This window comes from Mesoplodon bidens (assembly GCF_964165515.1).
Source record: "Mesoplodon bidens genome assembly, chromosome: 7".
In the NCBI taxonomy this organism is placed as follows: Eukaryota; Metazoa; Chordata; class Mammalia; order Artiodactyla; family Ziphiidae; genus Mesoplodon; species Mesoplodon bidens.
Window position 1 is genome coordinate 15,115,422 of NC_138164.1, and position 27,674 is coordinate 15,143,095.

The following is a 27,674-nucleotide window of genomic DNA, read 5'->3' on the forward strand; positions in this document are numbered from 1 at the left end:
CTCTTACACGTCCTCAACCTCCAGAAGTTAAGAGCGGCAAAGACAGCTCTGGCCATTAAATTAATGGGAAAACTGGGGAGCAGAAAAGTGAAGAAAGTTAGTCATTTGGGGAGGAGGATGGAGCACCTGGAGCAGCTCCTGGCAGGCTCCGTGGTGGGGACGCGACTGGCTCCTGCTAAGTCCTGAAACTAGTCCCAGCACCACTCAGGGCCTGATCCCAGGATGAGGAGCTCAGACTGCTGTTCCCGTGGATCCCAAAGCAGACATCTGGAAGGTATTCCTCATGTTTAACGTCAAGTCTTTTCTGTGCCAGTTCTGCCTGTACTTCCTTCTTGCTGCCTGCAGAGGACAAATCATTGCTCCCCCTTCCTCTCCACACACCTTAAAAGTCTCACAGGGGAGCCAAGGGAGCAGACTGGGAAGGACACTGAGAGCTCACCAGTTCATCCACCACAGACCTTGCACAAAATCAGGGTTCAAAAAACCATTTGCAGGGCTTCCCTGGTGGCGCAGTGGTTGAGAGTCCGCCTGCCGATGCAGGGGACACGGGTTCATGCCCCGGTCTGGGAAGATCCCACATGCTGTGGAGCAGCTGGGCCCGTGAGCCATGGCCACTGAGCCTGCCCGTCCGGAGCCTGTGCTCCGCAACGGGAGAGGCCACAAGGGTGAGAGGCCTGCATACTGCAAAAAAAAAAAAAAAAAAAAATTTGCAGATTTTGTCCCCCTGTCTGAAAACTTGCAATCAATCTGGTTGACATTAATTGCCATCAAAATTCTTACCTTTTGTTCCTTAGGTCCCTTGCTGTCTAATGTGGAGAGGTAATAAAATAAGGGTTACTATGGGATTAATGAGGTTACTCCACACAGATAAGCAATTTGCATTTTATCAGGTTTCCCTATAGACTTGTACTTAGAAATGCAAACTAATTTTTAAATGCCCTTAGGCAAACATAATTAAGAAAGCAAGTCTTTGGGGGAAAATAACAAAAATGGCACAGCAGTTGATATGCCAGTAATATACCCAATGAGTGAGGAAGAGAAACTGAGAATTTCACACGTTGTAGATTATCTTTTGCCATCAGGAATGAGCATTTAGGGGTGATTTTTTAAAGATGGGGGAGGAGAAAACCAAATCAGTCTCAATTATGCCCTACCCCCAGGTCAGAAATTTTACCATTATAACTTTTTCTTCTCTTTTCATCCTGTTTACTTGTAAACTACAGAAAACCATCCACATAGTAAGAAAGACAAACACTCAATCCTACCATTTTTTTCAAAAGATGTGAAATGTTCTTTCTACACCTTCAATTCACCTTATTTAAAATGGCAAATTGGGAGGACTTCCCTGGTGGCGCAGTGGTTAAGAATCTGCCTGCCAATGCAGAGGACACGGATTTGAGCCCTAGTCCGGGAAGATGCCACATGCCGCGGAGCAACTAAGCCCGTGCGCCACAACTACTGAGCCCATGTGCCACAACTACTAAACCTGCACTCTAGAGCCCGCGAGCCACAACTGCTGAAGCCCACGCACCTAGAGCCTGTGCTCCGCAGCAAGAGAAGCCACCGCAATGAGAAGCACATGGGCCGCAACTAGAGAAAGCCCGCACACAGCAGCGAAGACCCAACACGGCTAAAAACAAATAAATAAATAGGTAAGTTTATTAAAAAAAATTGCAAATTGCCCTTCCATCTTCCTTCTCTGCTTTGTTTTCCCCCATTGCACATATCACCATCTGAAATACTATGTATTTTATTTCTTTATTGTCTGTTTCCCTACGTTAGAATGTAAGCTACATGAAGATAGGGATTCTGTTTATTTTATTTATTGTTGTTTCCACAGTGCCTAAAACAGCCTTTAACATGTATTAGGCATGCAACGCATTTGCTGAATGAATGAATGAGCAAAAGAAGGAAGGAAGGAATTCCACACTTCAGAGGAAACCACTGTTGACATTTGGGTTCCCACCTTTGCTGAAGGCTTTTTAATTCTTATGCAGATATAAATTTATATGCAGACATGTATATGCACATGTGCATACTTTTTAATTTTTATAGAAATGAGATCATAATGTACATATTGTTCTACAATGGGCTTTCTTTTTTTTGGCTGCACCGTGCAGCATGCAGGATCTTAGTTCCCCGACCAGGGGATCCAACCCGTGCTCCCTGCAGTGGAAGCACAGAGTCTTAACCACTGGACCACCAAGGAAGTCCCTGTGCTTTTTTCATTGAACATGTCATAAACATCTTCCAAGGTGAGTTCATAAGAAGTTACTCCATTCTTTATCATGGTTACATAAGATTCAATTGATTGAATGTCTCATGTCCCTATTGGTAATCTTTTTTTTTTTTTTTGCTTCCAAAGTTTTGATGTTGTACACAGTGCTGAAATACTGTTGGATTTTTGTTGGATAAGATCCTAGAAGTGACACGCTCAGAGTTTACATTTTTTACATTTTAATAGACATTGCCAAATTTCTCTCTAAAAATGGAATACTTTACAGTCCAACCAACACCTTCACCAACACCAAATATTACCAATGTGAGAGGCAAAAAAAACTCTGATAATGTTATCTAAATATTGTTTTAATTGTGTTCTTTCACTATTAATGACTTTTTTAAAAATATTGATTTACCTATTTATTTGGCTGTGCCAGGTCTTAGTTGTGGCATGTGGGATCTTTTAGTTGCAGCATGCGGGATCTAGTTCCCCGACCAGGGGTCGAACCTGGGCCCCCTGAATTGGGAGTGCAAAGTCTTAGCCACTGGACCACCTGGGAAGTCCCTCTTTCGCTATTAATGAAGTTGAACTTTTTTCATATATTTAGTGGCCATTTGAATTTCTATCAAATGCCTGTTCACAGTCTTTGTTCATTTTTCCCCAAGTTGTTGGTGGCAGGTGGGGGGGGCAGTTGTTGACTTGTAAAAGCTCTTTGTATATTATAGACATTTACCCTTTGTCTCTTTATTGTGCGACAAATGTCTCCTAGTCTGTGACTTATCTTTTATCTTTGTAAATGTCATTTTTCTCGGAAGTTGTAGTGGTAATAACACTAATAGCTAACCTTTATTGAGCATTTACAATGTGCTAGACACCATTCTAAGTGCCTTACATGGAGTATCTCATTTAATTCCTACATTACAAAGTATGTACTATTGTTATCCCCTTTTCTCAAAAGAGAAAATTGAGACACAGAAAGAATAAGTAACTAGCATGGGGTATCCCAGTTACTAAGTGGCAGAACCAGAATTGGAATACTGGAAGCCTGATTCTACAGAAGTTTTAAAAATTTTAGTCAAGCCTGTCCATTTTAAAAAAAATATCTTCTGAGGGGCTTCCCTGGTGGCGCAGTGGTTGAGAGTCCGCCTGCCGATGCAGGGGACATGGGTTCATGCCCAGGTCCAGGAAGATCCCACATGCCGCAGAGCGGCTGGGCCCGTGAGCCATGGCCGCTGAGCCTGTGCGTCCGGAGCCTGTGCTCCACGAGGGGAGAGGCCACAACAGTGAGAGGCCTGTGTACCGCAAAAAAAAAAAAAAAAAAAAAAAAAAAATCTTCTGAGTTTTGTTAGAACTTCTTCAATATAAGATTTTTTAAATATTCTATTTTTTTCTGTAGTTTTATTTTTAATGTTAAGTTCTTTGACCTATCTGGAGTTTATTTGTAGATGAGTTAGGGATTTAGTTTTCTTTCCTCCCAAAAGGTAGCCAGTTGTCCCAACAACAGTTATTAAATAAATGTATCTATTTCCCTCTAATATGAATGCCATCTTTATCATATACAAAATTCCCATACATATATTGATCTATTGATTTTTATTGTTTAACCTGTGTCTAATCACCATATTGGTTAGGATATTTCTATCCATATTATATAATCTGCAAATAATAATCCTTTGCTTTCTAATATTTGCTCCATTTTCTCATCTTATTGAGTTAGCTAGACTGATCTAAGCTATGTGGGATAAGAGTAGTGATAATGACCTTCTCTTTCCTAAGCCTGACTTTAATGGTAATAACTTTAGCCTGTCACTATTATGTTCTCTATGATTTTCTGTTATCTTGTTTAGGAAGTTTCCCCTTGGTTTTTCGTGGGGGTTTTTGTTTTTGTTTTTGTTTTATTTTTGGCTGCGTTGGGTCTTCTTGCTGCGCGCGGGGTTTTCTCTAGTTGCAGCGAGCGGGGGCTACTCTTCGTCGCGGTGCGTGGGCTTCTCATTGCGGTGGCTTCTCTTGTTATGGAGCACAGGCTCTAGGTGCGCAAGCTTCAGTAGTTGTGGCACATGGGCTCAGTAGCTGTGGCTCGCGGGCTTAGTTGCTCTGCGGCATGTGGGATCTTCCCGGACCAGGGCTCGAACCCCTGTCTCCTGCATTGGCAGGCAGAATCTTAAACGCTGCGCCACCAGGGAAGTCCCTCCACTTGGTTTGTTTTTTTTTTTTTTTTTTTTTTTGCGGTAGGCGGGCCTCTCACTGTTGTGGCCTCTCCCCTTGCAGAGCACAGGCTCCGGACGCGCAGGCTCAGCAGCCATGGCTCACGGGCCCAGCCGCTCCGCGGCATGTGGGATCCTCCCAGACCGGGGCACGAACCCGTGTCCCCTGCATCGGCAGGCGGACTCTCAACCACTGCGCCACCAGGGAAGCCCTCCACTTGGTTTTTATCAGAAGGACTGCTGAATTTTAACAGCAGCTTTCCATATTTGATAAATAATATGTTGACATAATCATATGGCTTTTCTCCTTCAAGCTATTTTAGCTCTAAAGCTTTTCGTTTTAAGCTCTTACCTATTAACATAAAGATACTTCTTGGAGTGATAACACTTTAAAGCTGACAACAGCCACTTACCCTCAGCTCACAGACAGCACAGAAATCTGGATGGGCTTGAAGATTCACAGAATCTGGGGTGGAGGTGAGGGCAGGTAGAGCACCAAAGGCACAAAAGGATTCAGCTGAGAGAAGCCCCAACCGGCTCTCACCTGCCTGCACATTGCAGGCTCCAGTGAAGGCGGACGGCCCCCTGCACTTTCCCCTTTGCCCTTGCTTATTCCTTTGGCTGCGTAGAATACCCTTCTATCCCCCTTACTCTTGCTTCGCAAATCTCTGCTCTTAGAAATTCCACCCATTCTTTAAGGTTCAAATTAAATACCACCTCCTCCCGCTGAGTCTTCCCAGACCCCCCAGACGTCCCCCAAATCCCTGCTCCTTAATTCCCCATCATTTTGTGCAGTGCATATGCATTTTATTTCTCTCTGTAGCCCCAGGACCTGGCAGCGTGCCTGGCATACAGTGGGTGCTCCAGAAATGCCCAGTGAAAGGCTGACGGAACAAGAGAGGTCTGCCACCACTCCATCCCGATGGCCCTTCCCATCCTGCCAGCGTCCTGCAGGGTGGACTCCATCTCGGCAGAGGGCATCCCAGACCCCTCACCATCCCCGGAAGCCGGGCTGCCTGCCATGGGAAGACTACACTTCCCAGCGATCCCAGGGAAAAGCGAAAACCCTTTGGCTTTGACAGCCGCTGCCACAAGTCTTTCCGTCTCCCCAGGCTGCCTGGGAGCTGGGAGCGGGATTATGGTGGCCTGAGCAGCAAACGCAGCCGTAGGAGCCCGGAGCCCCTGACCCTTCCCCTGCTGCCGCCCCGCCGGGAACACCAGGAAAGCAGCCTCCGACCTGCCATGCCCGCCCCGCCCAGCCCCCCGGGGGGCCCGAGCCGGCCTCTCCCGGACCTCTGTTGAGGTTGGACCGCTGTCCAGATGTAGCCAGGCTCCGGATCCGTCTCCTCCCCTCCTGTCTCTCTGTGGATCTCTCCTGCCCGCTCCCCACAGCCTGGACCCAGGGCTGGCCGAGGGGCCTGCAGGCGCTGGAGCCCTGATGCCTCACCGCTCACTCTCCTGAGAAGCCACCTCCAGCACCCAGAGTTGGGGTCAGGCCACAGGGACGGTCGCGGGCTGGAGTGAGCCCAGAGCGCCCCAAGGCCAGGGCCCACCATGGCCCAAGCGCTGCCCTGGCTCCTGCTGTGGATGGGCTCTGGGGTGCTGCCTGCCCACGGCTCCCAGCCTGGCATCCGGCTGCCCCTGCGAAGCGGGCTGGGGGGCGCCCCCCTGGGGCTGCGGCTGCCCCGGGAGACCGACGAGGAGCCCAGCCGGAGGGGCAGCTTTGTGGAGATGGTGGACAACCTGAGGGGCAAGTCCGGTCAGGGCTACTACGTGGAGATGACCGTGGGCAGCCCCCCACAGACGGTAAGCTTGCCGGGCCAGCCCTACCCTCCCTCCTGCACGAGCGAGCCGAGGGGAGACAGGCTGGGGGTGCAGCATGCTGGCTCCTGCTAAAATGGGCTGCACGGTGCGGGCTGGAGGGACCCTCTCCCAAACCTGTCCTCTGGGATCATACTGGCAGCAGTCAGCCCCAAAGCCCCCCTTCCCACTTCCCTTCCCCTCACAGGCTTCTGTCTGCCCTCCCCTCTCTCTATCTTACACACACACATGGCTCAGGAAGGATTTGGGGCAAGAAAAACTTGTCAGTGGGGGGAGCCTGACCTGGGGAAGAGTCCAAACCACAGGGGTGCTGTGAACAGGTGTCAGCCCAGACCAAGCTTGAGTCTCCCAACCCCACTGCTCTGGATCTTGGTCACCCAATCTTGGCATCTGGGGTTCTGACCATTGGCTCCCAGCATCTTGAGGACCAAGGAATCCTGGCATGAGTTGGACCGGCCCTTTTCTCCCCGTGTCTGAGCTGCCACAGGACAGCGAAGCCAGGTTTCCGAGTTCCTTGTGACCTCCACTCTAATCCAGAAGCCCCGGACTGACTCTTGCCTTCCCCTGCCCCTACTTCCTCCCCAGCTTTGCAGCCTGCACTCCAGCCCCTCCCCCACCTGATGCCTCCCAAGTCCTGGCCAGAGGGAACTGAACTGAGTCTGGGGAAAGGACAGATCATAAACTGCATAGAGCAAAGGAGCCAGAGCCCCCTTCTAAGCATGAGACTCCCTCCATGAGCTGATAGGTGCTCAGGGGTGGGGGATGGCAGCGACGGAGAAAACATTGCCTGCCAGCTCCCCCCATCCTTCCTGACAATTCTCCAAGGTACACTCAAGGTGGCTGGTTGGAGGTTTCACCCTCTGTACCTCTGGCCGGGTAGGAGTGTGCCATGAGCAGCCCTCTGTGAGCATTTGCCTCCTCTGTGGGTGAGCCCGGGCACGGGTGGCAGGATGGCTCTGTGTGCTGGTGAGTGTCACCTTGAATCTGAGCCCTCACATCTCTGAGCCACCCCCCTCCCCCTGATCTGTATCTGGGAGCCTTGTCCTTGGGAGGGTCTGTGAAGGTGGGAGTGTGTCTATGGTGTCTACGGGCAGAGGGAACCACCACATTTCCTGGACTTCTAAACAGCTCTCACACCGGATCTAAGGGAAAAACAAGCCTCCGCTTCCCAATTACCTGATGGAAGCAAGCCTTCTGAGGACCATGCCACCCAGGCCTACCTCCCACCTCCCAGCTGATCCAAGGCTCTGGTCTTCCCCACTTACCCCTCCTCTTGCCTATGTAATATAAACAGTCTTGAATCAGTGTAAGGACAGAGCCTGAATCCAGGCCTCTAGCAGCCTGAGCCAACAGAACGCCAGCTGTTGTCAGGGAGAAGGAGGCTGTGTGGACCTGGTTCCTAGTCCCGTTTCTGCTACTGATGCACCATGCAAATTGTGCAGAGACCCTGTGACATGGACACAGGACGGGGCTATGGGACCAACAAGGGCTTTGGGGTCAGAGAGACCAGGAATTCCAGCTCCACAACCCACAGCTTTCCCTTTTCCCAGCTGTGTGGCCTTGGGAAAATTATATAACCTCTCTGAGGCTGTTGCCGTGTCTTTAAAAATGGGTGAAATGAGATCTCCTTTGGAAGGTGATTGTGAGGATTAAGGAGACTAGGCAGGTGAAAGCACCTAGAACAATGCACCTGGACACACACTTGGCCTCCAGTAAATGTGAAATCACCTTCTCCTAACTTGTCTGGCCACTCCTGCCTCTTCTCTGCTCTGCAAGGAAGCATAAAAACTTGGGTGTTCTGAGCCTCCATGTTTTACACGTAAAACATGTAAATGGGGGATCCCATTACTGTACTTCCCTGGACCCCTGAGATAATATGTACATCCCCCAGCCCAGAAACTGGCAGAGAGTAATTGCCCAATAAATGTCAGTTCCTTCCCGCTCCTTCCTAGGAGAAGGGAAAAGTGGGCTTCAAGTTCAGCACCAGTCCAAGAAGCCAGTGGCAGGGAGACCACAGTTAGAGCAGCCCTATGAGTTGGCTTACGGCTCCATACCCGAGCCAACACCAGCCAGTCTGTGCTCTGTGGTGACTTGGTTCTGCCCCCCACAGTCTGCGAGAAGGATGCCCTTTCTCCCGACCCAGTGGGGTTGTTATAAGCCCCAAATGAGAAGGTGAAAGGCACAGTACTGTAAACGAGCAACAGTGAAACTTGGGGAACACTTTCTATATGCCAGGCAATTCATTGCTGGTTTGGGGGGACTGATCCACAAAGAGACAGAAAATATATTTTCTACCTCCAGAGCTTAGTGTGGAAGTGAAAGTATAAGTGCTTGTACAAAGCAATCTGCAGCAGTTGTACTCAAAGTGAGGACCGCAGACCCTTGTCATCAGAGCCAGTTAGAAATGTAAATTCTCTGGCCCCTCCCCACACCTACTAGGTCAGAACCTCAGGGGCTGTGTCTCAAGTTTGAAAAGCATTGATTTATAGCAGTACCATGAGTGAATGCTACAGGTGTTCTTTTTTTAAAAAATTTTTTCCATCTATATTCTTTTGAGGGTGGGGTTCTTTTCTTCAGTTTATTTTTATTTATTTATTTTTTTGGCTGCACGGCATGCAGCATTTTAGCTCCCCAAACAGGCATCGAACCGGAGCAGCAGAAGTGCGGAGTCCTAACCACTGGACCACCAGGGAAGTCCCAATAGGTGTTCTGGAGGAGGTAAAATCAGGCAAGGCCTCGTGAAGATGTGCTATGAGCATGGTCTTGAAGGATGGATAGGAGGGTCGAGACCATTTCCAGTGCAGAAAAGTCCCCCCAAACTGTGATTGCACTTCATTTGTGTGTCCACTCCTTCCCACCCTATCCCCTGAGACCAAGCGGGGACACAGTGAATGAGAGAATGAGTTATGTGTGTTTGGGCTTATGCATGTTCGTTCGGGAGACAGTGAGAAACCCAGGCCAGCTAATGTTACAGGTTTGGGTAAATAAGATAGAACCAAGTGGCCGAAAGCCTTAGATGTCAAGCCATAAGGTTTGGACTTTGGTCTGCAGAAATAAGGGGGAAATTGAATTTATTTGTGCAGGGGAATGACAAAGAAAGCAATCTTTTAGGAAGAGGCATCTGAATTTTAGAAAGAATGGAACTGAGGGATGCAGGCAGCAGGAGGCTCTGTCACAAAGGTCCAAGTGTGGAGCGCTATGACAAGGAGAGAGTGAGGCTGTGATCAGGTGGAAAAAGGAGGGAAGACCGGGATGCAAGGCTCGGTGACATTGGTGTGAAGGGTGAGCAGGAAGGTGTCAAAGATGATTTCAAGATTCCGATCTGGGATGAATTAGAACATGACAAGACCATTTGTGAGAAAGTCGGCAGGAGGGGATGGTTTAGGACTATGGGTGTACAAATATATCCTTGTATTTATGGTTACAGTTTATAAAAGTTTTCTTTAATTAATTTACTTATTTTTGGCTGAGTTGGGTCTTTGCTGCTGCACGCGGGCTTTTCTCTAGTTGCGGCGAGCAGGGGCTACTCTTCATTGTGGTGCGTGGGCTTCTCATTGCGGTGGCTTCTCTTGTTGCAGAGCACGGGCTCTAGGCGCACGGGCTTCAGTAGTTGTGGCTCGCGGGCTCTAGAGCGCAGGCTCAGTAGTTGTGGTGCACGGGCTTAGTTGCTCCACGGCATGTGGGATCTTCCCGGACCAGGGCTCGAACCCATGTCCCCTGCATTAGCAGGTGGATTTGTAACCACTGCGCCACCAGGGAAATCCTAAAAAGTTTAAAATATATTCTCCATAGACTATTTTGTTCTTTACAGTAATTCCTGCAGTATATAAAAAGGTCTTACCATTTGCAGCTTCTAGCAGAAGAAATGGGGACTGAAAAATTAAATAACTGGCAGGTCAGTAAGCTGAGACCGTGTCTCACCCTTGACCTCCCTACTCTTCCATACCACCTATTTGAGAAGAAGAGAGAGTTTATCAGAGATCCCACTTCCATTCTCCTGACACCTACTCACGTCTTCCTTACTATACGTATGAGCACGTGTCACTGTTTTTGTGTTTGTTTCCCTCATAAAACACCAAGCTCTTGAGGACAATGTCTTTTTTAATTAATGAATTTTTGTAGTGTTTTATTTCTCTTTGGCTAATATCTATGACAGCACCAGGCTCAGAACAGGCACCTAAAAAGTGTTGAGCAAATGAATAAATAAAGTGTAAGACCTTTAAATAGAACCGTTGATGGGCCACTGTAAGTACAGAACTAGAGATCTTGGAGAAAGCATTTTCATTCTCTTTGCTTAAATGAAAGGATATCATCTCATTATAATGGTATGAGCATCACCATCCAAACACAGGCCAATAATTTAATTGTTAGGATTGAAATCTGGTGATGGGCAATTTTCAGTTTAACAAATATTTGTTGAGCACCTACTCAAAAGAGAAGAATATGTCATAGTCTCAGCCCTTGGAGTGCTCACGATTTGGTGTGAGACACAGACATGTAAACGCCTAAATATCACACAAGGCCAAGTGCATCTGGTACAAATAGAAGAACAGTGAGTCTTGGAAGTATAAAGAAAGAAGCAGCTACTTCTGACAGTGTTAAGAAAGGCTTGCTAGAAAATGTAGCATTTGAATATGGCCTAGAAAGATGAGAAAGCTTTGCTATTTGGAGAGTGGGGAGAAAAAACTTCATAAAGAGAGATGTGAACTATGCTGAGAAGCTGGAAGCTGTGACAGGGATGCTGTGAGGCTGAGTGGGCACTGAGTTTCATTCTGGGGGCAGCAGAGAAATGGTCTAGTGAATTTTGGTTCTAGGAAAACTACTCCAGAGTGCAGGATAACTTGGATGTTCTAGAGTCCGAGACAAGGATTTCAATTAGGACACATGGGCCTGAAAGAAGATATAAAAGAGGAGAAGTCTTCAGAGAGCCAGCATTCACCTGTCAGGTCAACCAGGTGTTCCCGGTCCCTGGTGGGTGAGAGGGAAGAGAAGAAGTCTCCCTCCTTTGAACTTCTCTGACTGTGTTTGCAACAGGATACACAGCAAAAGGAGCAAGCTTTTAAAGCACAATATAGTTTACCAAAATTCCATGTTTATTACTCTGCTTTTTTTTTTTTTTGCGGTACGCAGGCCTCTCACCACTGTGGCCTCTCCCGTCGCGGAGCACAGGCTCCGGACGCGCAGGCTCAGCAGCCATGGCTCACGGGCCCAGCCGCTCTGCGGCATGTGGGATCTTCCTGGACCAAGGCACAAACCCATGTCCCCTGCATCGGCAGGTGGACTCTCAACCACTGCGCCACCAGGGAAGCCCTATTACTCTGCTTTAGTTAAAAAGGGCAAGGTATTAGCATGTCTGTTTTGCGGAGGAGGAAACTGAGGCTCAGAGGGATTAAGTGGTTTGCCCAAAATTACACAGCTAGGGAAGAAAAGAGCTAGGGTTCAAATCCTGGTCTTTGGATTCCAAGTCCAAATACTTGGTTCTTTCCAGCGTTCCATAGTCTGGGACATGTTGGTTGATTTTGAGATGCCAGTGGACAATTCTTGTGGATGTATCCAGCAACCAGCTGAGAATGGGGATCTGGAAGCCAAGAGACAAGTTGGGACTGGACAGGTAGACTCAGGGGTCACCTGTAGAGAGGTGCTTGTGGAAGCCAAGTTAGCAAGTGAACTTGTTTGAGAGAATGGACAGAGAAGAGGAAAACGATTAGGGAAAGAATATTGGATGTAGACGAGGGATCAAGGGAGCAAAAGAAAATGATCAGAGAAGTAGAAAACTATGAGGATTCAGGATCTCAGAACCCATGAAGACGCCAAGTAGTTTTCCTGACCCCCTCCCTAGAATGGTTTTCAGACTGAGATCTGTGGGGTTCTGTAAAGGGACCTCAAGGGTGAGGGAGAGGTTAAGAGAAAGGTAAGAGGCAAGACTGTACCTTCCACCTTTCCCCTCACCAAGCCCTCCCCTGTCCCACCTGCCCCCAGATCTCCCAGAATAGGTCAGCTTTTGTTGTATTTATACAGTGGAATTCCAGGTTTGTTTGATTGATTGATTGATTGAGTTCTGGTACTTAAAAGGTCAAAAACCTTTGAACTCAAAGAATCACCCTCCAAGTTAGATGACCCTGAAGCCCAGCCCCAGTCAAGACAGTTTGGGCCTCAGGCACTGGGAGGCAACCTATGAACTGGGGTTGGGCTTCGTTGCACGTAGGCCTCTGCTGGGACTCTTAGGCTGTCCTTTCACACCTGTCTCCTGCTCTTCCTCCCCAGGTCTGGAAAGAAAGAATTCAGCTGGGAGTGGGAGAGGCATTGAGAAAGACCGTGCCCCCTCACTGAGGTAGATGGTCAAGAGCCCTTCTTGGGTATCTCCAGTAAAGAGCTAAGCAGAAATTTTGGTTGAAAATCCAGGAAGAGAAACATCTCTCAGGGAAGCCCTCCTACCTGCCAACTAACTTCTCTGTCTGCTGGGAGCCATCTCGCTTGAGGGGGCCTGGGCAGTGGGGAGTTCTGGAAAGGAAACACCATTTTCCTGGTCCTAGAGCTGCCCTGAGCTTCCCTGGGCAGGATGGGCCCAGTGGCTACCCTGTCTGCTGGCCACTGTAACCCCACTATGTACAGGCTGGATGTCTCCTTGGTTGGCCTCTCAGGTTTGGTGAACCCCACCAATTGTTCGACTCCAGCGCCTGTGGAGTTTTCACCAAATAGCACAAGGCATGACCTCTGGCATCTCCCAATGGCTCAAGCAAACAGAACTATGTGCTGAGCACAACCAGGTGCCATGGAGGAAAGTGGGCTTATGCCAGAGATCAGCTTCATTCTCACCTGAGGACAGACTCAGAGACTATTACAGCCCCTGTAAACTGTGGATGGGACAAGGTTAGACAACAGGAAGGACTTACTGTCTGACAATGAAAAGCAGGTAGCAGTGGCTGTGATACCCTCCTAGCAGGATTTCCCAGATGGGTTCCGTGGAGGCTGAAGGTGCTAAAGAGATGCCTTGAGAGCCACCACAGGGAGGGGATGAAGCAAAGAAATAAAAGCTCTCCCTAAAGCAGAGCATCTCTGCTTTTTCTCTTTGGTACACGGGGATCCTGAATGAGATCGGAAAAGGGTTCTGCTGCTTGAAAAAAAGTTTGAAAACCATTGTCTTAGATCTTTAAGAACAGACATGTAAGTTTTTTGACCATTCGCATCATCATCTCATTTGAATAGGAAGCACTGATAGATATTAGTTGAGCTGGGTTTGAGCCTGGGGGAAATGGAGCATCCTGTCTAAAGGGGGAAGGCTGCCCTAGATAAAGTTCGGGATGACCCAACCACCTTAGGATTCCTTTAAAAACAACAGCCCAAGATGGGGTAAGTGGCACCAGGGAGCCTGCTTGCTCCCAGGTATTGATTGCCAGCTTCAGCCTGCAGAGCAAAGTGGAAGCAGAGGATATGTCTGAGAAAGGAGTCCATTTCCATTGGGTCAGCTGATTTGGTCAAGGTGAGAGGAGCCTGGATGGGACCCAGTTGCCAGACTCAGTTCGAGGCAGGAGCTGTGTGCTGCGCTGGCTCTCAGCCATGGCCAGCTGCTGACTTGAGGTTCCTCATGTCCTTCCTTGCCCCCATCTCTCAGCCTTGGGCAAGCTCAGGTCTGGGAATGTCCACTTAGGGAAGCAGATGAAGCTAACTCAGAGGACTCGGGGACCAGCGAGTCCTGAAATCACTCCGACTGCTCTAAGAACCTGGGTGGCTACTCAATTTTGTGGGTACAGTGGGCATCCATTGCCATCATCACCATACACAGTACCCGATTGAAAATCACCCCTGCAAGGACCCTGGGGCTGAGAACTAATAGCAAGACTCTGTAGAGTCACAGAGACCTGCAGCAAATGAGGCAATTACAGTTAAAAAAAATTGTTTTGGAGCACCTACTGAGGGCTAGGTAAGAATTAGATAATAAGCACAGAAATGTGCTCCCTACCCTGTGGAGCTCATAGTGTGTAGGACAGACAGACATTGGACAAATGATTTCAAGTTGGATGAAAGGGTAGGCAAAGAAGCACAGGTGTTCTTGAGGACCTACAAGAGGAGGAACCTAATCTGGGCTGGGGCATCAGGGCAAGACCTTTGGGAGAAAGAATGTTTAAACCACGACTTGAAAATTGAACAGAAGTTAGATGAAACAGGGAGAGAACATTTCAAGAAAAGGAAACAGCATATACAGAGGTGACAAATCATTGTGCTACTGAGAAACTTGATGGTGAGAGAGGGGAAAAGTGATAAGAGATGGTATTTGGAGTTGACCGATGGGTGGGTAGGTGCCCCGAAGTCAAGGATCTCAGGATTTAATTCAGGTAGTTTTGTAGCAGTTATCTGATGCAGTGTAACAAACTAAAACGAGAGCCATTGTCTCTCAGGATTCTGTGGGCTGGCTGTGATTCTACAGACCTTACCTGGGCTCCTTGTGTGGCTGCATTCAGCTGGTGGGTCAGCTGGGGGCCGGACTAAGCCGGGCCTGCTGGACCTCTTTCTCCGTGAAGTCTTTCATCCTCAAGGAGGCAAGACTGAGCCTCCTCACGTACAAGCTCAGGGCCACATTCCAAGAGGCTAGTCTCCCCAGTGCACAAGCACTTAACAAGCCTCTGCCTTCCTCCTTTGCTGATGTCCCATTGGTCAAAGCAAGTCACATGGCCAAGCCCAGCGTCAATGTCAGAGGGGATCACACCAGGGTATGGAGACAGGGCGTCTGATTCATTAGTGTAACAATCTACCATGTATTTCCTTTCCAAATGAGAGAGAATGAGAGAGACAGGAAGGTCAAGAAGATGAAAGAGCAGACTTGGGGCTCGGTCAGAGCCAAGGGGCTCTTGTCCTAGCTTTGTGGCTTATGTGTAAGAGGGGTCAAGTTCTTATTTACCCTTGGTCTCAGTTTCCTCCTCTGTGAAATGGAAGAAAGGCTCCTACATCTCAGCTTCAGCTGAAAGGCTTATACTACGAGAATATAAGGGCTCTTCCCCCGTAAACTCTGAGGCCCACACAGAAGAAAACAGACTTTCCTTTAGCAGGAAGAATTAAAGCCCCCTCCCAGGGACTTCCCAGCGGTCCAGCGGTTAAGGCTCCGAGCTTCCAATGTAGGGGCACAGGTTTGACCCCTGGTCGAGGAACTAAGATCCCACATGCCGCACGGCAACGCACGGCAGGAAAAAAAAAAAAGCCCTTTTCCCAGAGCGAAAGTGGTAAGACCCTAGCATAGGCTGCCAAGAAAGGTGGTGGATCTTAATAACTAGAGATCTTTCAGAACTGGAACAAGCTCCCATATCTCCAGGTCAATGGACAGATGACTCCTGAAGGCTCTTTTCATCCAGAAGAATCTAAGCAACTCCCATCTGCTAGTGAGAGCTGGGGCCAAGACAGGTGGGATTGGGGAACAAAGAGCTTACCCTGAACTCAGCAGCTCCACATCTGTCTCATCGCCCAAGATCTATTGCTGCAGACTCCTCCAGGGGATCCTTGCCTGCAGGATGGAATGGGCAAGTGTGCCTTTCCCTGTGGGGCTTGTTAGCACTTCCCGTGAAGCTGCCATCCCTCAGAGGCCCCCAGGGGCATATTTGTTTGTTAAGTGATTGGCACTGACCTAGCCCTGACTCCATGCTGCGGCCCTCTGGGCATCTATAGGCAAGCTCTACAGGGACTTCTGAGTTGGCCTGGCCCCAAGGGATGGGGAGGAAGTAAGATGGCTCCAGGACTCCGGGCTGCCTGTATCAAACCAGGGGGCCTGGTGAGAGGAAGGCAGGTCTGAGCTAGAGCCACACCTATAACCTAGAAACACCCATAGTTTGGGGGCCCCTGAGAGATCCCTCCCTCACCCCGAAAATAGGGTAGATTAGCTCTTTCCCCTTTTTCCTTTAAGCATTCATTAATTCAAGAAATACTTATTGCCAGCCACTGTGATACCCAGTAGGGAGACGATGGGGATTTTTTAAAAAATTAGATACAAGGGGAGATGAGATTCAGTATGACATTATAGTGGCAAGTCCTACAGAAGCATTTTAATCAGAGAATATGACCTGGTCTTTCTCCCTTAGGAAGTCCCTTTTTTTTTTTTTTTTTTTTTGGCTGCGTTGGGTCTTCATTGCTGCACGCAGCTTCTCTTGCTGTGCGCGGGCTTTCTCTAGTTGCAGCGAGCGGGGGCTACTCTTCGTTGCGGTGCGTGGGCTTCTCATTGAGGTGGCTTCTCTTGCTGTGGAGCATGGGCTCTAGTGTGCAGGCTTCAGTAGTTATGGCACGCGGGCTCAGTAGTTGTGGCTCAAGGGCTCTAGAGCGCAGATTCAGCAGTTGTGATGCACAGGCTTTGTCGCTCCATGTCACGTGGGATCTTCCCGGACCAGGGATCGAATCCGTGTCCTGTGCGTTACCAGGTGGATTCGTAACCACTGTGCCACCAGGGAGGTCCCTAGGAAGTCCCTTTTGAGCTCAGACTGAAGGATGATAGGAGATGAGTAGACAAAACTGCAAGTGGAAAGGAGGATAGTCCAGGCAGAGTGAATGACCAACAGCCTTTGCGGGAGGGACCATGGCTGATTGGAGGACCTGAAATGAGGCCAGTGTGGCTGGTGGGCAGAGGGCTCGGGGAAGTACGGGACAAGCTAGGCTGGCTATGTAGGCAGGGCTGGACCATGAAGGGCCCTATAGGAAATGTTAAAGCTTTAAGTCTTTATTCTAATAACAAAGGAAAGCCATTGACATGGGAGGGTAACATGGTCACATGTGCACTTTGAAAAGATCATTCTAGCCACAGTGCAGAAACAGGTTGGAGAAGTCAACGGTGGATGTACCGCGATCAGTTGAAAAGCTATTGTGATACTCCAGGATGAGATGATGATAGCTTGGCCAGGAGTGGCAAAGGAGGTGGCAAGAAATGAATACATTCAGAGACTTTTAAGAAGGTTAATTGGACAGGACTCTTTGATGCCTTAGATGGGGATGTGAAGAGGAAGGTGTTTGGATGTCTCTGAAGTTGCTGACTTATGGAACAGATGGATGGTGACTAATGTAGGAAACTGTGAAGAAAAAACAGATGGGCAGGACCAGGTAAGGTCAGCCATGGACATCCTGAATTCGAGGTGTCTTTGAGGCAGTTCAAAGGGGAGGAAGGGGCTAGAGCTGAAAGCTCAGGAGGCATAAGGACATAGGTGGTCATTGTAGCCGCTGCCATGGATGAGATGGCCTAAGGACAGAGTAGAGCAGGAGGGGAAGGGGACCAATGCCCAGGCCTTGAGAAGTGAGCCTGCAAAGTAGACAGAAGATCCTATCAGAGAGGTAGGAGGAAAGCGCGGGATAGGGTGACAGGGAAGAGTCTTTCAAGGCGGGAGGGGTCGGCAGCGCTGAATGCTCCAGAGAAGTCAAGAAGATGAGGATTGATTTGAAAACTGTCTTTTGTATTTGGGGACACGAAATCATTGGTAACTGTAGTAAGGGCTGTTTTATAGTGGAGGGAGGGATAGAGGCGAAACTCAGTTTGAGAATGGGTTGCGGGATGAGTAGGAGGTGAAGAAATGAAGACAGCTTGGCCGAGAACGTTGGTTGTGAAGGGAGAGGAGAGAGAGGCTAGCTGGAGGCGGATGTGAGATTAAAGATTTTTTTTTTTTTTTAGTGAAGAGACAAGCATTTGTAAATGCCAACAGGAAGAATCCAGATTTGGGGGTGGGGGGTGTGGCATGAGGGGTGGATCCTCCTTAGGCAGGAGGAGGGATTGTGGAAAGGCAGGATGGACGGGGCATGTGGGAATGATCTTGTGGGAGATGGGGGGAGGGGTCACCTGATGGCCCCCCGCTGGGTGAAAGTAGAGGGGAGGGCGTCTGGTAAGGTTGGGCGCACACAAACCCTCCTCCTTCGGGCTGCCCAGGGGGCTCACGATAGAAATGTTGGAAGGACAGGACCAAAATCACTTCTCTCGGAAGCAGGATCACAGTGCAAAGGGTAAATAGACAGAAGGACATTTGCTCAGGAGGAAGTGGCGAGTGTTTATTTTGGTTTCCCTTTTTTGTGTGCGTGGAGGGTGGAGAGGGGGCAGCACAGAGAGCAGTGGGGGCCTGAATTCCTGGTGTTGGGGCTGGGGGTTTAAAGAGAGGGCAATGGGAGGGAGGGGTCATTCCTCCCCGGGCTTGACCCCCTTGGGGGCGGAGTGGGGAGAACTTCCTCAGGTGAGGAGAAAGGCTGGAACCGGAAGGGCACCAGGACTGATGGGCCCCCCGGGCTGAGGAGGGAGTGGCCTGCAGAGAGGGCTCCTCCCGTACAGGACAGAGAGGAGTGGGGAGGAGGGGGCCTGGGCCAGCCGAGCAGAGCCCCCAGATAAAGCTCCATTCCAGTGTCAAAGGTGGTTGGATTCTCCTAGAGCCGGCCAGGTACACACACTCCAGGCGGTCCCCCCTACAGCCACTGGCGCCAGCGCTGTGGAGGAGACCCTTTCTTTGGGGTCCAGTGATAGCAGGGGCGCCTGTAAGCCTGAGGCCAGCCGTGGCGCAGAGACCAGAGTCCTGGCAGGTGGGAGAGCGGGTTCTGGGGAGTGGGTGGGTGAAGAAGCCTTTTTAATCATTAACCTGGCTGATTGAAATCTGAACTGCTGTGCCTCTAGCTCTATTGATTCTCTGAAAGCACAGCATCTGGGGCCAGTGGCTGCTTAGAGACCGGGGAGAGGGACACGGGGAGAGGTAGGGGCAGAGGGGCGGGGAGGGAAATGGGAGCCAGGCCAGGAGTGGGGGCTGGGAAGGAGGGAGGAAGCAGGGTCAGAGAGCCAGGGGACAGTGGCCATGGGGAGGCCAGGAAGCCTGAGCGGCCGCTGGGGGAGGTGCGGTCAGCAGACCTACCAGGGACCACTGAGAGCAGGAAGGAGCCGGAGGATCTGGCAGAGGGGACGAAACACAGTGACCTGCCCTATGTGACAAGGTCAGAGCCTGCAGCAAGGCCAAGGTCAGCTGACTTCACTGCACTGAGGAGAGGTGATGCAGAAATGGAGGGCCCTGAGGTCAGGGGAGAAGCTGAGGTGAAGGACACACAAGTGGGCAAGAGAGGATTCACTTGGACTTCCCTGGTGGCGCAGTGGTTGAGAATCTGCCTGCCAATGCAGGGGACACGGGTTCGAGCCCTGGTCCGGGAAGATCCCACATGCCGCAGAGCAACTAAGCCCGTGCGCCACAACTGCTGAAGCCCCTGCACCTAGAGCCCGTGCTCTGCAATAAAAAAAGCCACCACAGTAAGAAGCCTGCACACCGCAATGAAGAGTAGCCCCCACTTGCCACAGCTAGAGAAAGCCCACACACAGCAACGAAGACCCAACATAGCCAAAAATAAATTAAAAACATAAATTTATTTTTAAAAAAAGAGAGGATTCACTTTATAGATTACTGTGTTTTTGAGGACAGGGCCCTTTCCTTTTTGCCTGTGAGGATATAGGAGGCATCAAAAAAATGGCTGACTGGCTGAGGAGGGGTCAGGCCATCTCAGGAGGAAGGAGGACAAGGTAGAAGAGACGTAGAAGGAGCTGCACAGAAGGAACAGCAAGACAACACCTGTCCATCTTCAATGAGCCAAAACCAGGGCCCCGAGGAGATGGCTTTTCACCAGGACCTCATACAGGGCTCCTGGCTATAGTCCCACTATTTCTGACAGTGGGACTCATAGGTCTGTGTCACCTCTGAGACAGAAGGGGGGCCCTTCATGGGGAGCCACATTCTGGCAGCCAGGGTCAGAAACACGTGGGCCTCAACATGCCATTGTGGTCCCCACAGCGCCCCTGGTCAGTGCCAGCTCCTAGAATAGCTCGTCTCTGAGCTGGAGGGGGATGAGCCAGGCTGCCTGCCGGTGATGTGCTTCCCAGGAGAACCAGAGAGGAGGGCAACGGGCAAGCTCTGCAGGCAGACTGGGCCAGTACAGAGTGAGGAAGGGCACCTGCAGGTAGACAGAAATAGGAATGGAAACACACACACACAACACACACACACACACACACACACCAGTTATATGGCTCTGATGACATAGAAAATGTTCCAGTTCTGCAGAGAAGACAAAAACAGACACAAGGTTTCTGAGGCCATGCTGAGGGTGTCACAGGACCCCATGTTCTGTCTGTGGTTGTGGTACTAGCAGGGCCAGCCTGTCCAGTCCTGCATCTGGAAGCTTCACCCTGGACACTCCAAAGGAAGACCACGTAGCTGGGGGATGGGGAGGGTACAGGACAATGAAGGGAGTGAGTCCAGGCCTCCTGTCCTAGCATCTTTCTCTCCCCTTTCTCTGACAGCTCAACATCCTGGTGGACACAGGCAGCAGTAACTTCGCAGTGGGGGCCGCCCCCCACCCTTTCCTGCACCGCTACTACCAGAGGCAGCTGTGAGTGTGGGGAGAGCACGGGGCAAGGCTCTTCCCAAGGATCCAGGGCCAAGGAGGGTCGGGGGAGGGCTGCAGGGAGAAGGACCAGCTCCACAGAGCCTTTCTTCCTGCTAGGGAGGAGGGAAGGAAAAGAAGGCAACAGTGACCAGAAGAGAAGAGTGGAGGGGCTGGAGGGTTGAGGAGGTAAACTATGGGAAGGATAAGTTGAGGCACAGCCAGGAAGTGCTTCAGTTCCGAGATAGGGCAGCTTCCCGGGGGAGGGAAAGCAGGAAGGCGAGCAGCCCCAAAGCTCCCAGTGCAGTCTCGAGGTCTCCTCCCCTCTGCCGGAATGGGGAGGCTCGGGGACTCCAACCCACACCCCTCAGTGGCTCTGGTTTTCTGACACCACCACCTAAGTCTAGGCTGAGCAGGCTGCAGTGACAGCTCCCTTCACTGTGTCCTCGCCTGGGGGCTACTCTCGGTGGCTTTGCACGGTTCAAGGAAGGGAAGGAAGAGCCTTCCATGGCCCCACTGCCTGGCCTGATATCAGGGACTGAAAGCTAATGCTTCCCTGCCTCCCAGGAGTTCCAGCAGCTGGACTTAGCTAACAGGTGGGAGGGAGGGTGGAAGTGGGTTTTTAAGGTAACAGAGGCAGTGAGGGATGATCTGGGAGCCCCTTTAACAGAGAAGCAGGAAGTGGCGAGAGGCCATCTAATGTCTGAGGCGTATCTGTGTGTGAAAACATGTGAGTCGAGACTGACACCCCATTCTTGGACTACTAGGCAAATGCCAAAGGCGCCTTCTTAGGTCCCTTGCCCTTTAACTTCCCTATCTAAAGAAGGCAGTCAGGGAAGGGGGTTATGGCCAGGGTCCACGAAAGGGAATTCATTCCAGCTCCTTGTCTGTGTCCCATCACTGCCCCCATCACACACACCAGCCCTGGTCAGAGGCGTGATTCCACACAGGTGGGGGTGACACATGGTGATCAGCTTGTTTCATCCGAGTGGTGTGTCTTGCCTGCTCGCCCTGCTGAGGTGCTCGTGCAAACTCCTTCCTTGGAAGAATTTGCTGAAGAGGTTCCACGCTCACCCGCTTGGTACTTTCTCTACCACTCAGATGGTACCACTGGGTCCCAAGGCAGCAAAAGAGTCAATGGCTCCTTTTCTTTAAGAGCGTGATAAGGTCAGGGGGCGGGGGTGGGAGATGCCCGCTAGCTGTCCCTTCAGCAGCAGCAGTCACAATACACAAAGCCTAGACTTGTTCTTCCAGGGCCTGAGCTCCAGATCTAGGAATACGAGCTATGGACACAGGAGAGCAAGCCCCAGAGACAGCTCCCCACGTCTGTCTGCAAGGTCACTTATTCTGTTCCCGGTGAAGGATCTATGGATGTTCTGTTGAGCAGCCTGACAGCATCTTGTCTTATGTAGATGACCAAGATGAGATCAGGCGTCTGGGAGTAGGTTAGATGCTGGCTCCATGTACCAGCTGTGGTTACGCACCCAACATATCTCTGCCTGCTTTGCACAGGTCCAGTACATACCGGGACCTCCGGAAGGGCGTGTACGTGCCCTACACCCAGGGCAAGTGGGAGGGGGAGCTGGGCACCGACCTGGTGAGCATCCCCCATGGCCCCAACGTCACCGTGCGTGCCAACATCGCCGCCATCACTGAATCAGACAAGTTCTTCATCAATGGCTCCAACTGGGAGGGCATCCTGGGGCTGGCCTACGCTGAGATCGCCAGGGTGAGAGGAACAAGGCCTAGCCCTAGACACTCTGCCTGAACGCTGCACACTGCATGCTACACAGGGACGGAGTTGCGGAAGAGAAAGGGAGGGAACTGAATAAGGGAGGGAAACAAATCAGTTTAAAGAATCACTTTACAGGGGGATGGGGTGGCAGTCTGAATTTCATCCCTACAGAAGGCAGAACTATGGTGACAGGTAGAGGAACAGGCTATCTTTTCTATCGACGCTAAGATCTTTAAGAGTAAGACAGGCCTCCATAACTCTGAAACAGGTTAAGCAGATGGGGATCAACGATCCTACAGATCTTTCCTGTTTGCATTGCCTGTGTGTCTTGCTGTCCCTCTCTCTACCACATCTCAGTACCTCAGGATGGTCTTTCCCAAGGAACATCCCCCAAGTTTTGCTTTTGCCCTCCCATTCCCCTTTCCATTAGGGCCCTCTGTGCGAGGATTCACTCCTTGTCTCTCTCTGTCACAGCCTGACGACTCCCTGGAGCCATTCTTTGACTCGCTGGTAAAGCAGACCCACGTGCCCAACCTCTTCTCCCTGCAGCTCTGTGGTGCTGGCTTCCCCCTCAACCAGTCGGAAGTGCTGGCCTCAGTTGGAGGGAGCATGGTGAGTGGGCCCTAGGAGAGGGGAGGCCCGGGCACTGGGCAGAGACGTGAGCACCTGCTGCTTCCCTACCCTCTGAGGCCACACCACAGCCTTGGGCTCCACCACTGAGAAGCAAGAGAAACCTCTCTATGTTCCCCACCTCCATTTTTCTTTTTCTACCCTTTCCTTCCTTGCGTTATTCCAGAAAGGACTTGAGGCTCCTATGGTAAACTTGGAACGGATGACAGATGATTAGGAAAATTTCAAAGGAAATGAAAATAAGGCCTCTCAAATCAAGACTGTTCAGTCTGATGATCAGAAGGCAGAGATGTAAGGAGTTTAAAAGTCTATTTATTAATTCATTTAGGACAACTGGTGAATGGTTCTCTATCTCCAACAAGCAGCGAAAATAAAACTTACAACAGAAGCAAATTATCACTCACTCAACATTTACGATGCCAGTTTAGGTTTAAATAACTTTATATCAAGGGCTGTGTGATTCTGAAACAATTAAAAATCCTGGAAAGCCTTTTCCCCTGAACACATCCTTAACACATTTAAGAAAGTATCAATCGCTTTAGGGCGTGGTTTGATTAGAAGCAGGAAGATGAGAAAGGTGATGTGCAGAGTGCCTTGCCACCCCAGAAATGACTGATCCTATGCTTGCCCTCTGGGTGACTTGTCCTTCTGTGTTGGCACACGGGTACTGGCTCTTTTTCTCCCTAGATCATCGGGGGGATCGACCACTCGCTGTACATGGGCAGCCTCTGGTACACACCCATCCGGCGGGAATGGTATTACGAGGTGATCATTGTGCGGGTGGAGATCAATGGACAGGATCTGAAAATGGACTGCAAGGAGGTAATAAAACCTGAGGGAGGCAACGAAAGGCAAGGGGGAGGCAACATGGCGTGAGGCCAGACGCCGAGTTATGAGGCTAGGAGGATGAGGTTGAGGTGCAGGACCTACAGGAGGGTTGGGGGCTGAGCGTGGAACAGCAAGGAGCTTAATGGTCACATGGCGGGACCTGAGGGTTGGGGCTAGGGACTGGCTTAGCACTTTCCCAGAGGCTGCATGGCATATGGTCTGGCACGGAAAAAAGCACATCTGGACTCCGGTCACTGCCTTGCTTTACGACCTTGGGCAAGTCGTCTGCGAGGCAGTGTGACATGACGTAGTAGAAGAGTCTGGCTTCGGGGTAAGAAAGACCTGGGTTTCTAGCTCTGCTCTAGCTCTGTGTCCTCAGGCAAGTTACTATTTTGTGTTTCAGTTTCCTCACCTGCAAAACAGAAGTAAAAACAGCTTTTCCAAAGACGGTGGTGAAAACAGAGAAAGTGAATAAAGTGTTTATCCCGGTGCTTGACATACAGCAAGACCCAATAAATGGCAGTTAAACTATGTGGGTGTTCCTTACCTAGATTCTTCATGCATGTTAAATTAGAACAGATACAAACGTATTATGAAAAGTTAAAAGCATCACACGAGGTGTTTTTCTTTTCAAGATTTAGAGAATGTCTACCCACCCAAGATAATAAGAGTTAACATTTATTGAATGCTTCCTGTGTGCCGCCCAGGCACAATTCTAAGCACTTCAAATACATTATTTAATGCTTATAATAACTCTTTGAGGTAGGTAGTATTATTATCCTCATTTTACAGATGAGGAAACTGAGGCACAGATGTTAAGTAACTTGCCCAAGGAGATCCACCTAAGAAGTGGCAAAGCCAGGATGCCAACCCAGGAAGGACCCCAAGCAGTCAGCCTCAGCCGTCCAATTCTGGCCAAAGCCTGGCATCAAGAAGGCTTTTGATGTTCTAACCGCCTCTTCTCCCTCTAGTACAACTATGACAAGAGCATCGTTGACAGCGGCACCACCAACCTTCGTTTGCCCAGGAAAGTGTTTGCAGCTGCTGTCAAATCCATCAAGGCAGCCTCCTCGGTCAGTGGGACTAAGGACGGGGGTACAAGAGATGACTGTGTCACAGGAGGTCTGTGAGAGGCACGTCCCTCCACAAGAGCCAAGATGTCTACCCTGAGATCCCTCTACTTAGGTCTCTTAAACAACGGTGCTCTGCTACGGGCCTCAGCTTGCTCAGCACACAGTCCCCCAGCCCAAGGTCTTGGCCTTACTCTCTCGCTCTCTTCCTCTAATCCTTGGGTTTCGGCTGACCTTTCCCCAGTTTGCATATTTCATGGAAAAGCAAGTAAAGGGCCCAGGAAGTGTTATCTGAAAATGGGAGAGGCGAGATGGTGAAAGAGGCCGTTTCCTCATCTTTATCCTTTTCTCATCAACACAGACGGAGAAGTTCCCAGACGGTTTCTGGCTCGGGGAGCAGCTGGTGTGCTGGCAAGCAGGCACCACCCCGTGGAACATTTTCCCGGTCATCTCACTCTACCTAATGGGTGAGGTCACCAATCAGTCCTTCCGAATCACCATCCTTCCACAGGTACGTCCCTGGCCTGAATCAGTGGGATCCCAGGACGGGAACCAAGGATATATAGAGAAAGAGTGAGCAGGCATGGCTTCCTAGCTAGAACTTGGAAGACAAAATAGACGAGGACCCAGCGGTAAAGGGCTCTGGGAAAAACCAGCCTCTCGGGGCTCAGGGCTGGCAAAGGGAAAGGCAGCCTAAGGGCATCGATACCAAGAAGGCAGAGATGGGGTGAAGAATGGAGGAAGACATACTCTCACTCTTTGATTGCTTATCCTTAGCAATACCTGCGGCCAGTGGAAGATGTGGCCACATCCCAAGACGACTGTTACAAGTTCGCCATCTCACAGTCATCCACGGGCACCGTCATGGGAGCCGTTATCATGGAGGGCTTCTACGTTGTCTTTGATCGGGCCCGGAAACGACTTGGCTTTGCTGTCAGTGCTTGCCATGGTGAGAGCGCCAGGGACGAGGGTGTGGGGTCAGTCTATCCACGTTCTCCCTGTCCAGCGGTGAGGGTACCCGGGCCCCTGTCAGTCTGGGAGGGAGTAACAGTTGCCTCAAGCCAGAGTCCACGTATGGTGTAAAAGCTAGTGTTGGTCCTTGTGCTTTTTTTGTATCGCCTGGCATGCTGACCCCTGCCTGGACTGGCAACCTCTGTTGGAGACCCAGAACAGCAAGAGCTGCCTCGGCACCTCGGGAAGCTCTAGATCCAAGGGTGGCAGGCTGGGCCTATAGTGACCCTGTCAGCTGCCGTATGCCCAGGTTGAATGCTACTGGCAGGGTCTTGCAACTGAATTTCAGCAGGAGCAGGTGAGTTTACTAGGTATATGTAGGGCTGGCTTTCTGGTCCACTTAGAATAACTGACTTTTAGGGCCCTGTCCTACTGGACAGGTAGACAGGAAAGGGTTGTTGTCCCCAGTGACCTGGGAGGAGAGCCACGCCTCCGCCTAGCAACGGCTTTCTGTCCTGCTCCTTAATATCTCCCAGGAGGGAGATTCTACGGCCTCCTCAAGGGCTGGTTTCAAGGCCTGTCCCGGGAAGTTCTTTTGGGTGTGTCATCCAAACTGCTCCGTGACTCACATCTGCCCTTTCTCCAGTGCACGATGAGTTCAGGACAGCAGCGGTCGAAGGTCCTTTTGTCACCCTGGACATGGAAGACTGTGGCTACAACATCCCCCAGACAGACGAATCGACCCTCATGACCATAGCCTATGTCATGGCTGCCATCTGCGCCCTCTTCATGCTGCCCCTCTGCCTTATGGTGTGTCAGTGGCGCTGCCTCCGCTGCCTGCGCCATCAGCATGATGACTTTGCTGATGACATCTCCCTGCTGAAGTGAGGAGGCCCACGGGCAGGAGAGAGAGATCCCCCTGGACCACATCTGGTGGTTCGCTCTGGTCACGAGGAGGAGACACAGATGGCACCTGGGGCCAGAGCACCTCAAGACCCTCACCCACCCACAAATGCCTCTGCCTTGACAGAAAAGGAAAAGCTGGCAAGGTGGGTTGCAGGGACTGCACCTGTAGGAACCAGGAGAGGGAAGAAAGACGTGCTCTGATGGCGGGAATACTCTTGGTCACCTCAAACTTGAGTTGGGAAATTCTGCTGCTTGAAACTTCAGCCCTGAACCTTTGTCCACCATCCCTTTAGATTCTCCAACCCAAAGTATTCTTCTTTTCTTAGTTCCAGAAGTAAGGTGGCCCCAGCGTGTGTCTCTGCAGTACCCTAGCAGAGAAAGGGCCAATCTTGTTTCCCTGCTGGCCACAGTCAGCGGGAAAGGATGCACCGTTTGCTGTTTGCTTTAGAGATAGGGACTGTATAGACAAGCCTATAACATTGGTGCAAAGACTGCCTCTTGAATTAAAAAATAATTTAAAAATAATTTGTACAAATAATTTGTACAAATGGGGGTGGCTGGACGAGGAGAAGGAGAGGGAGTGCAAAGACAGGGAAGCGGGGATCAAAGCGAGGCAAGGCCAGAACGTGACCGCCCGCCCGTCCCAGTTTTACACAGCATCTCCAAGATAGAATCCCACCTTCTAAGATGGGTGCTGCTTCCCAACGTCTTCTTTTCTGTGGTCGCAGCCTGACCAAAAGTGCGATGGGAAGGAGGGCTTCTCTAGCCAAAAAGCTCTTTTTAACTCTCTTAAAGGAAAAGTGCCCACTCAAAGGTTCCATCTAACAAATGAATTTCTACCTTATTAACTCCTTGTCCCTACCTGAACCTTCTACTCTACACGTGACTGGTAGCACTGAAACATCCCCAACCCTGGAAGCCCTAGGTGCCCTATGGGAAAGCAGCTGGAA

The 27,674-nt window shown here is 50.4% G+C and overlaps 1 protein-coding gene across 2 annotated transcripts; it reads left to right on the plus strand.

The window, feature by feature from the left end:
* Nucleotides 1–5,476: 5,476 nt before the first annotated feature.
* Nucleotides 5,477–27,563, plus strand: BACE1 (beta-secretase 1). Of its 2 annotated transcripts, XM_081238618.1 has the most exons (10): nt 5,477–6,231; nt 8,866–8,964; nt 20,522–20,610; nt 22,117–22,333; nt 22,814–22,951; nt 23,657–23,791; nt 24,769–24,870; nt 25,229–25,378; nt 25,645–25,816; nt 26,465–27,563. In XM_081238618.1, exons 1-10 carry the CDS (start codon nt 5,980–5,982, stop codon nt 26,704–26,706), a joined length of 1,596 nt encoding a protein of 531 aa, XP_081094744.1. In that variant the 5' UTR covers nt 5,477–5,979; the 3' UTR covers nt 26,707–27,563. The 2 variants fall into 2 exon arrangements, with proteins under 2 accessions (XP_081094744.1, XP_081094745.1); XM_081238619.1 differs by lacking the exon at nt 8,866–8,964 and having other exon boundaries at nt 5,478–6,231.
* Nucleotides 27,564–27,674: the final 111 nt, after the last annotated feature.

What these genes read in the sequence shown, in the direction of transcription:
- BACE1 (XM_081238618.1), top strand. Translation starts at nt 5,980, where the DNA reads ATGGCCCAAGCGCTGCCCTGGCTCCTGCTGTGGATGGGCTCTGGGGTG. An exon ending in CCTACGCTGAGATCGCCAGG is followed by an intron (nt 22,334 to 22,813) that starts GTGAGAGGAACA and finishes TCTCTGTCACAG; the next exon opens with CCTGACGACTCCCTGGAGCC. An exon ending in CCATCAAGGCAGCCTCCTCG is followed by an intron (nt 24,871 to 25,228) that starts GTCAGTGGGACT and finishes TCATCAACACAG; the next exon opens with ACGGAGAAGTTCCCAGACGG.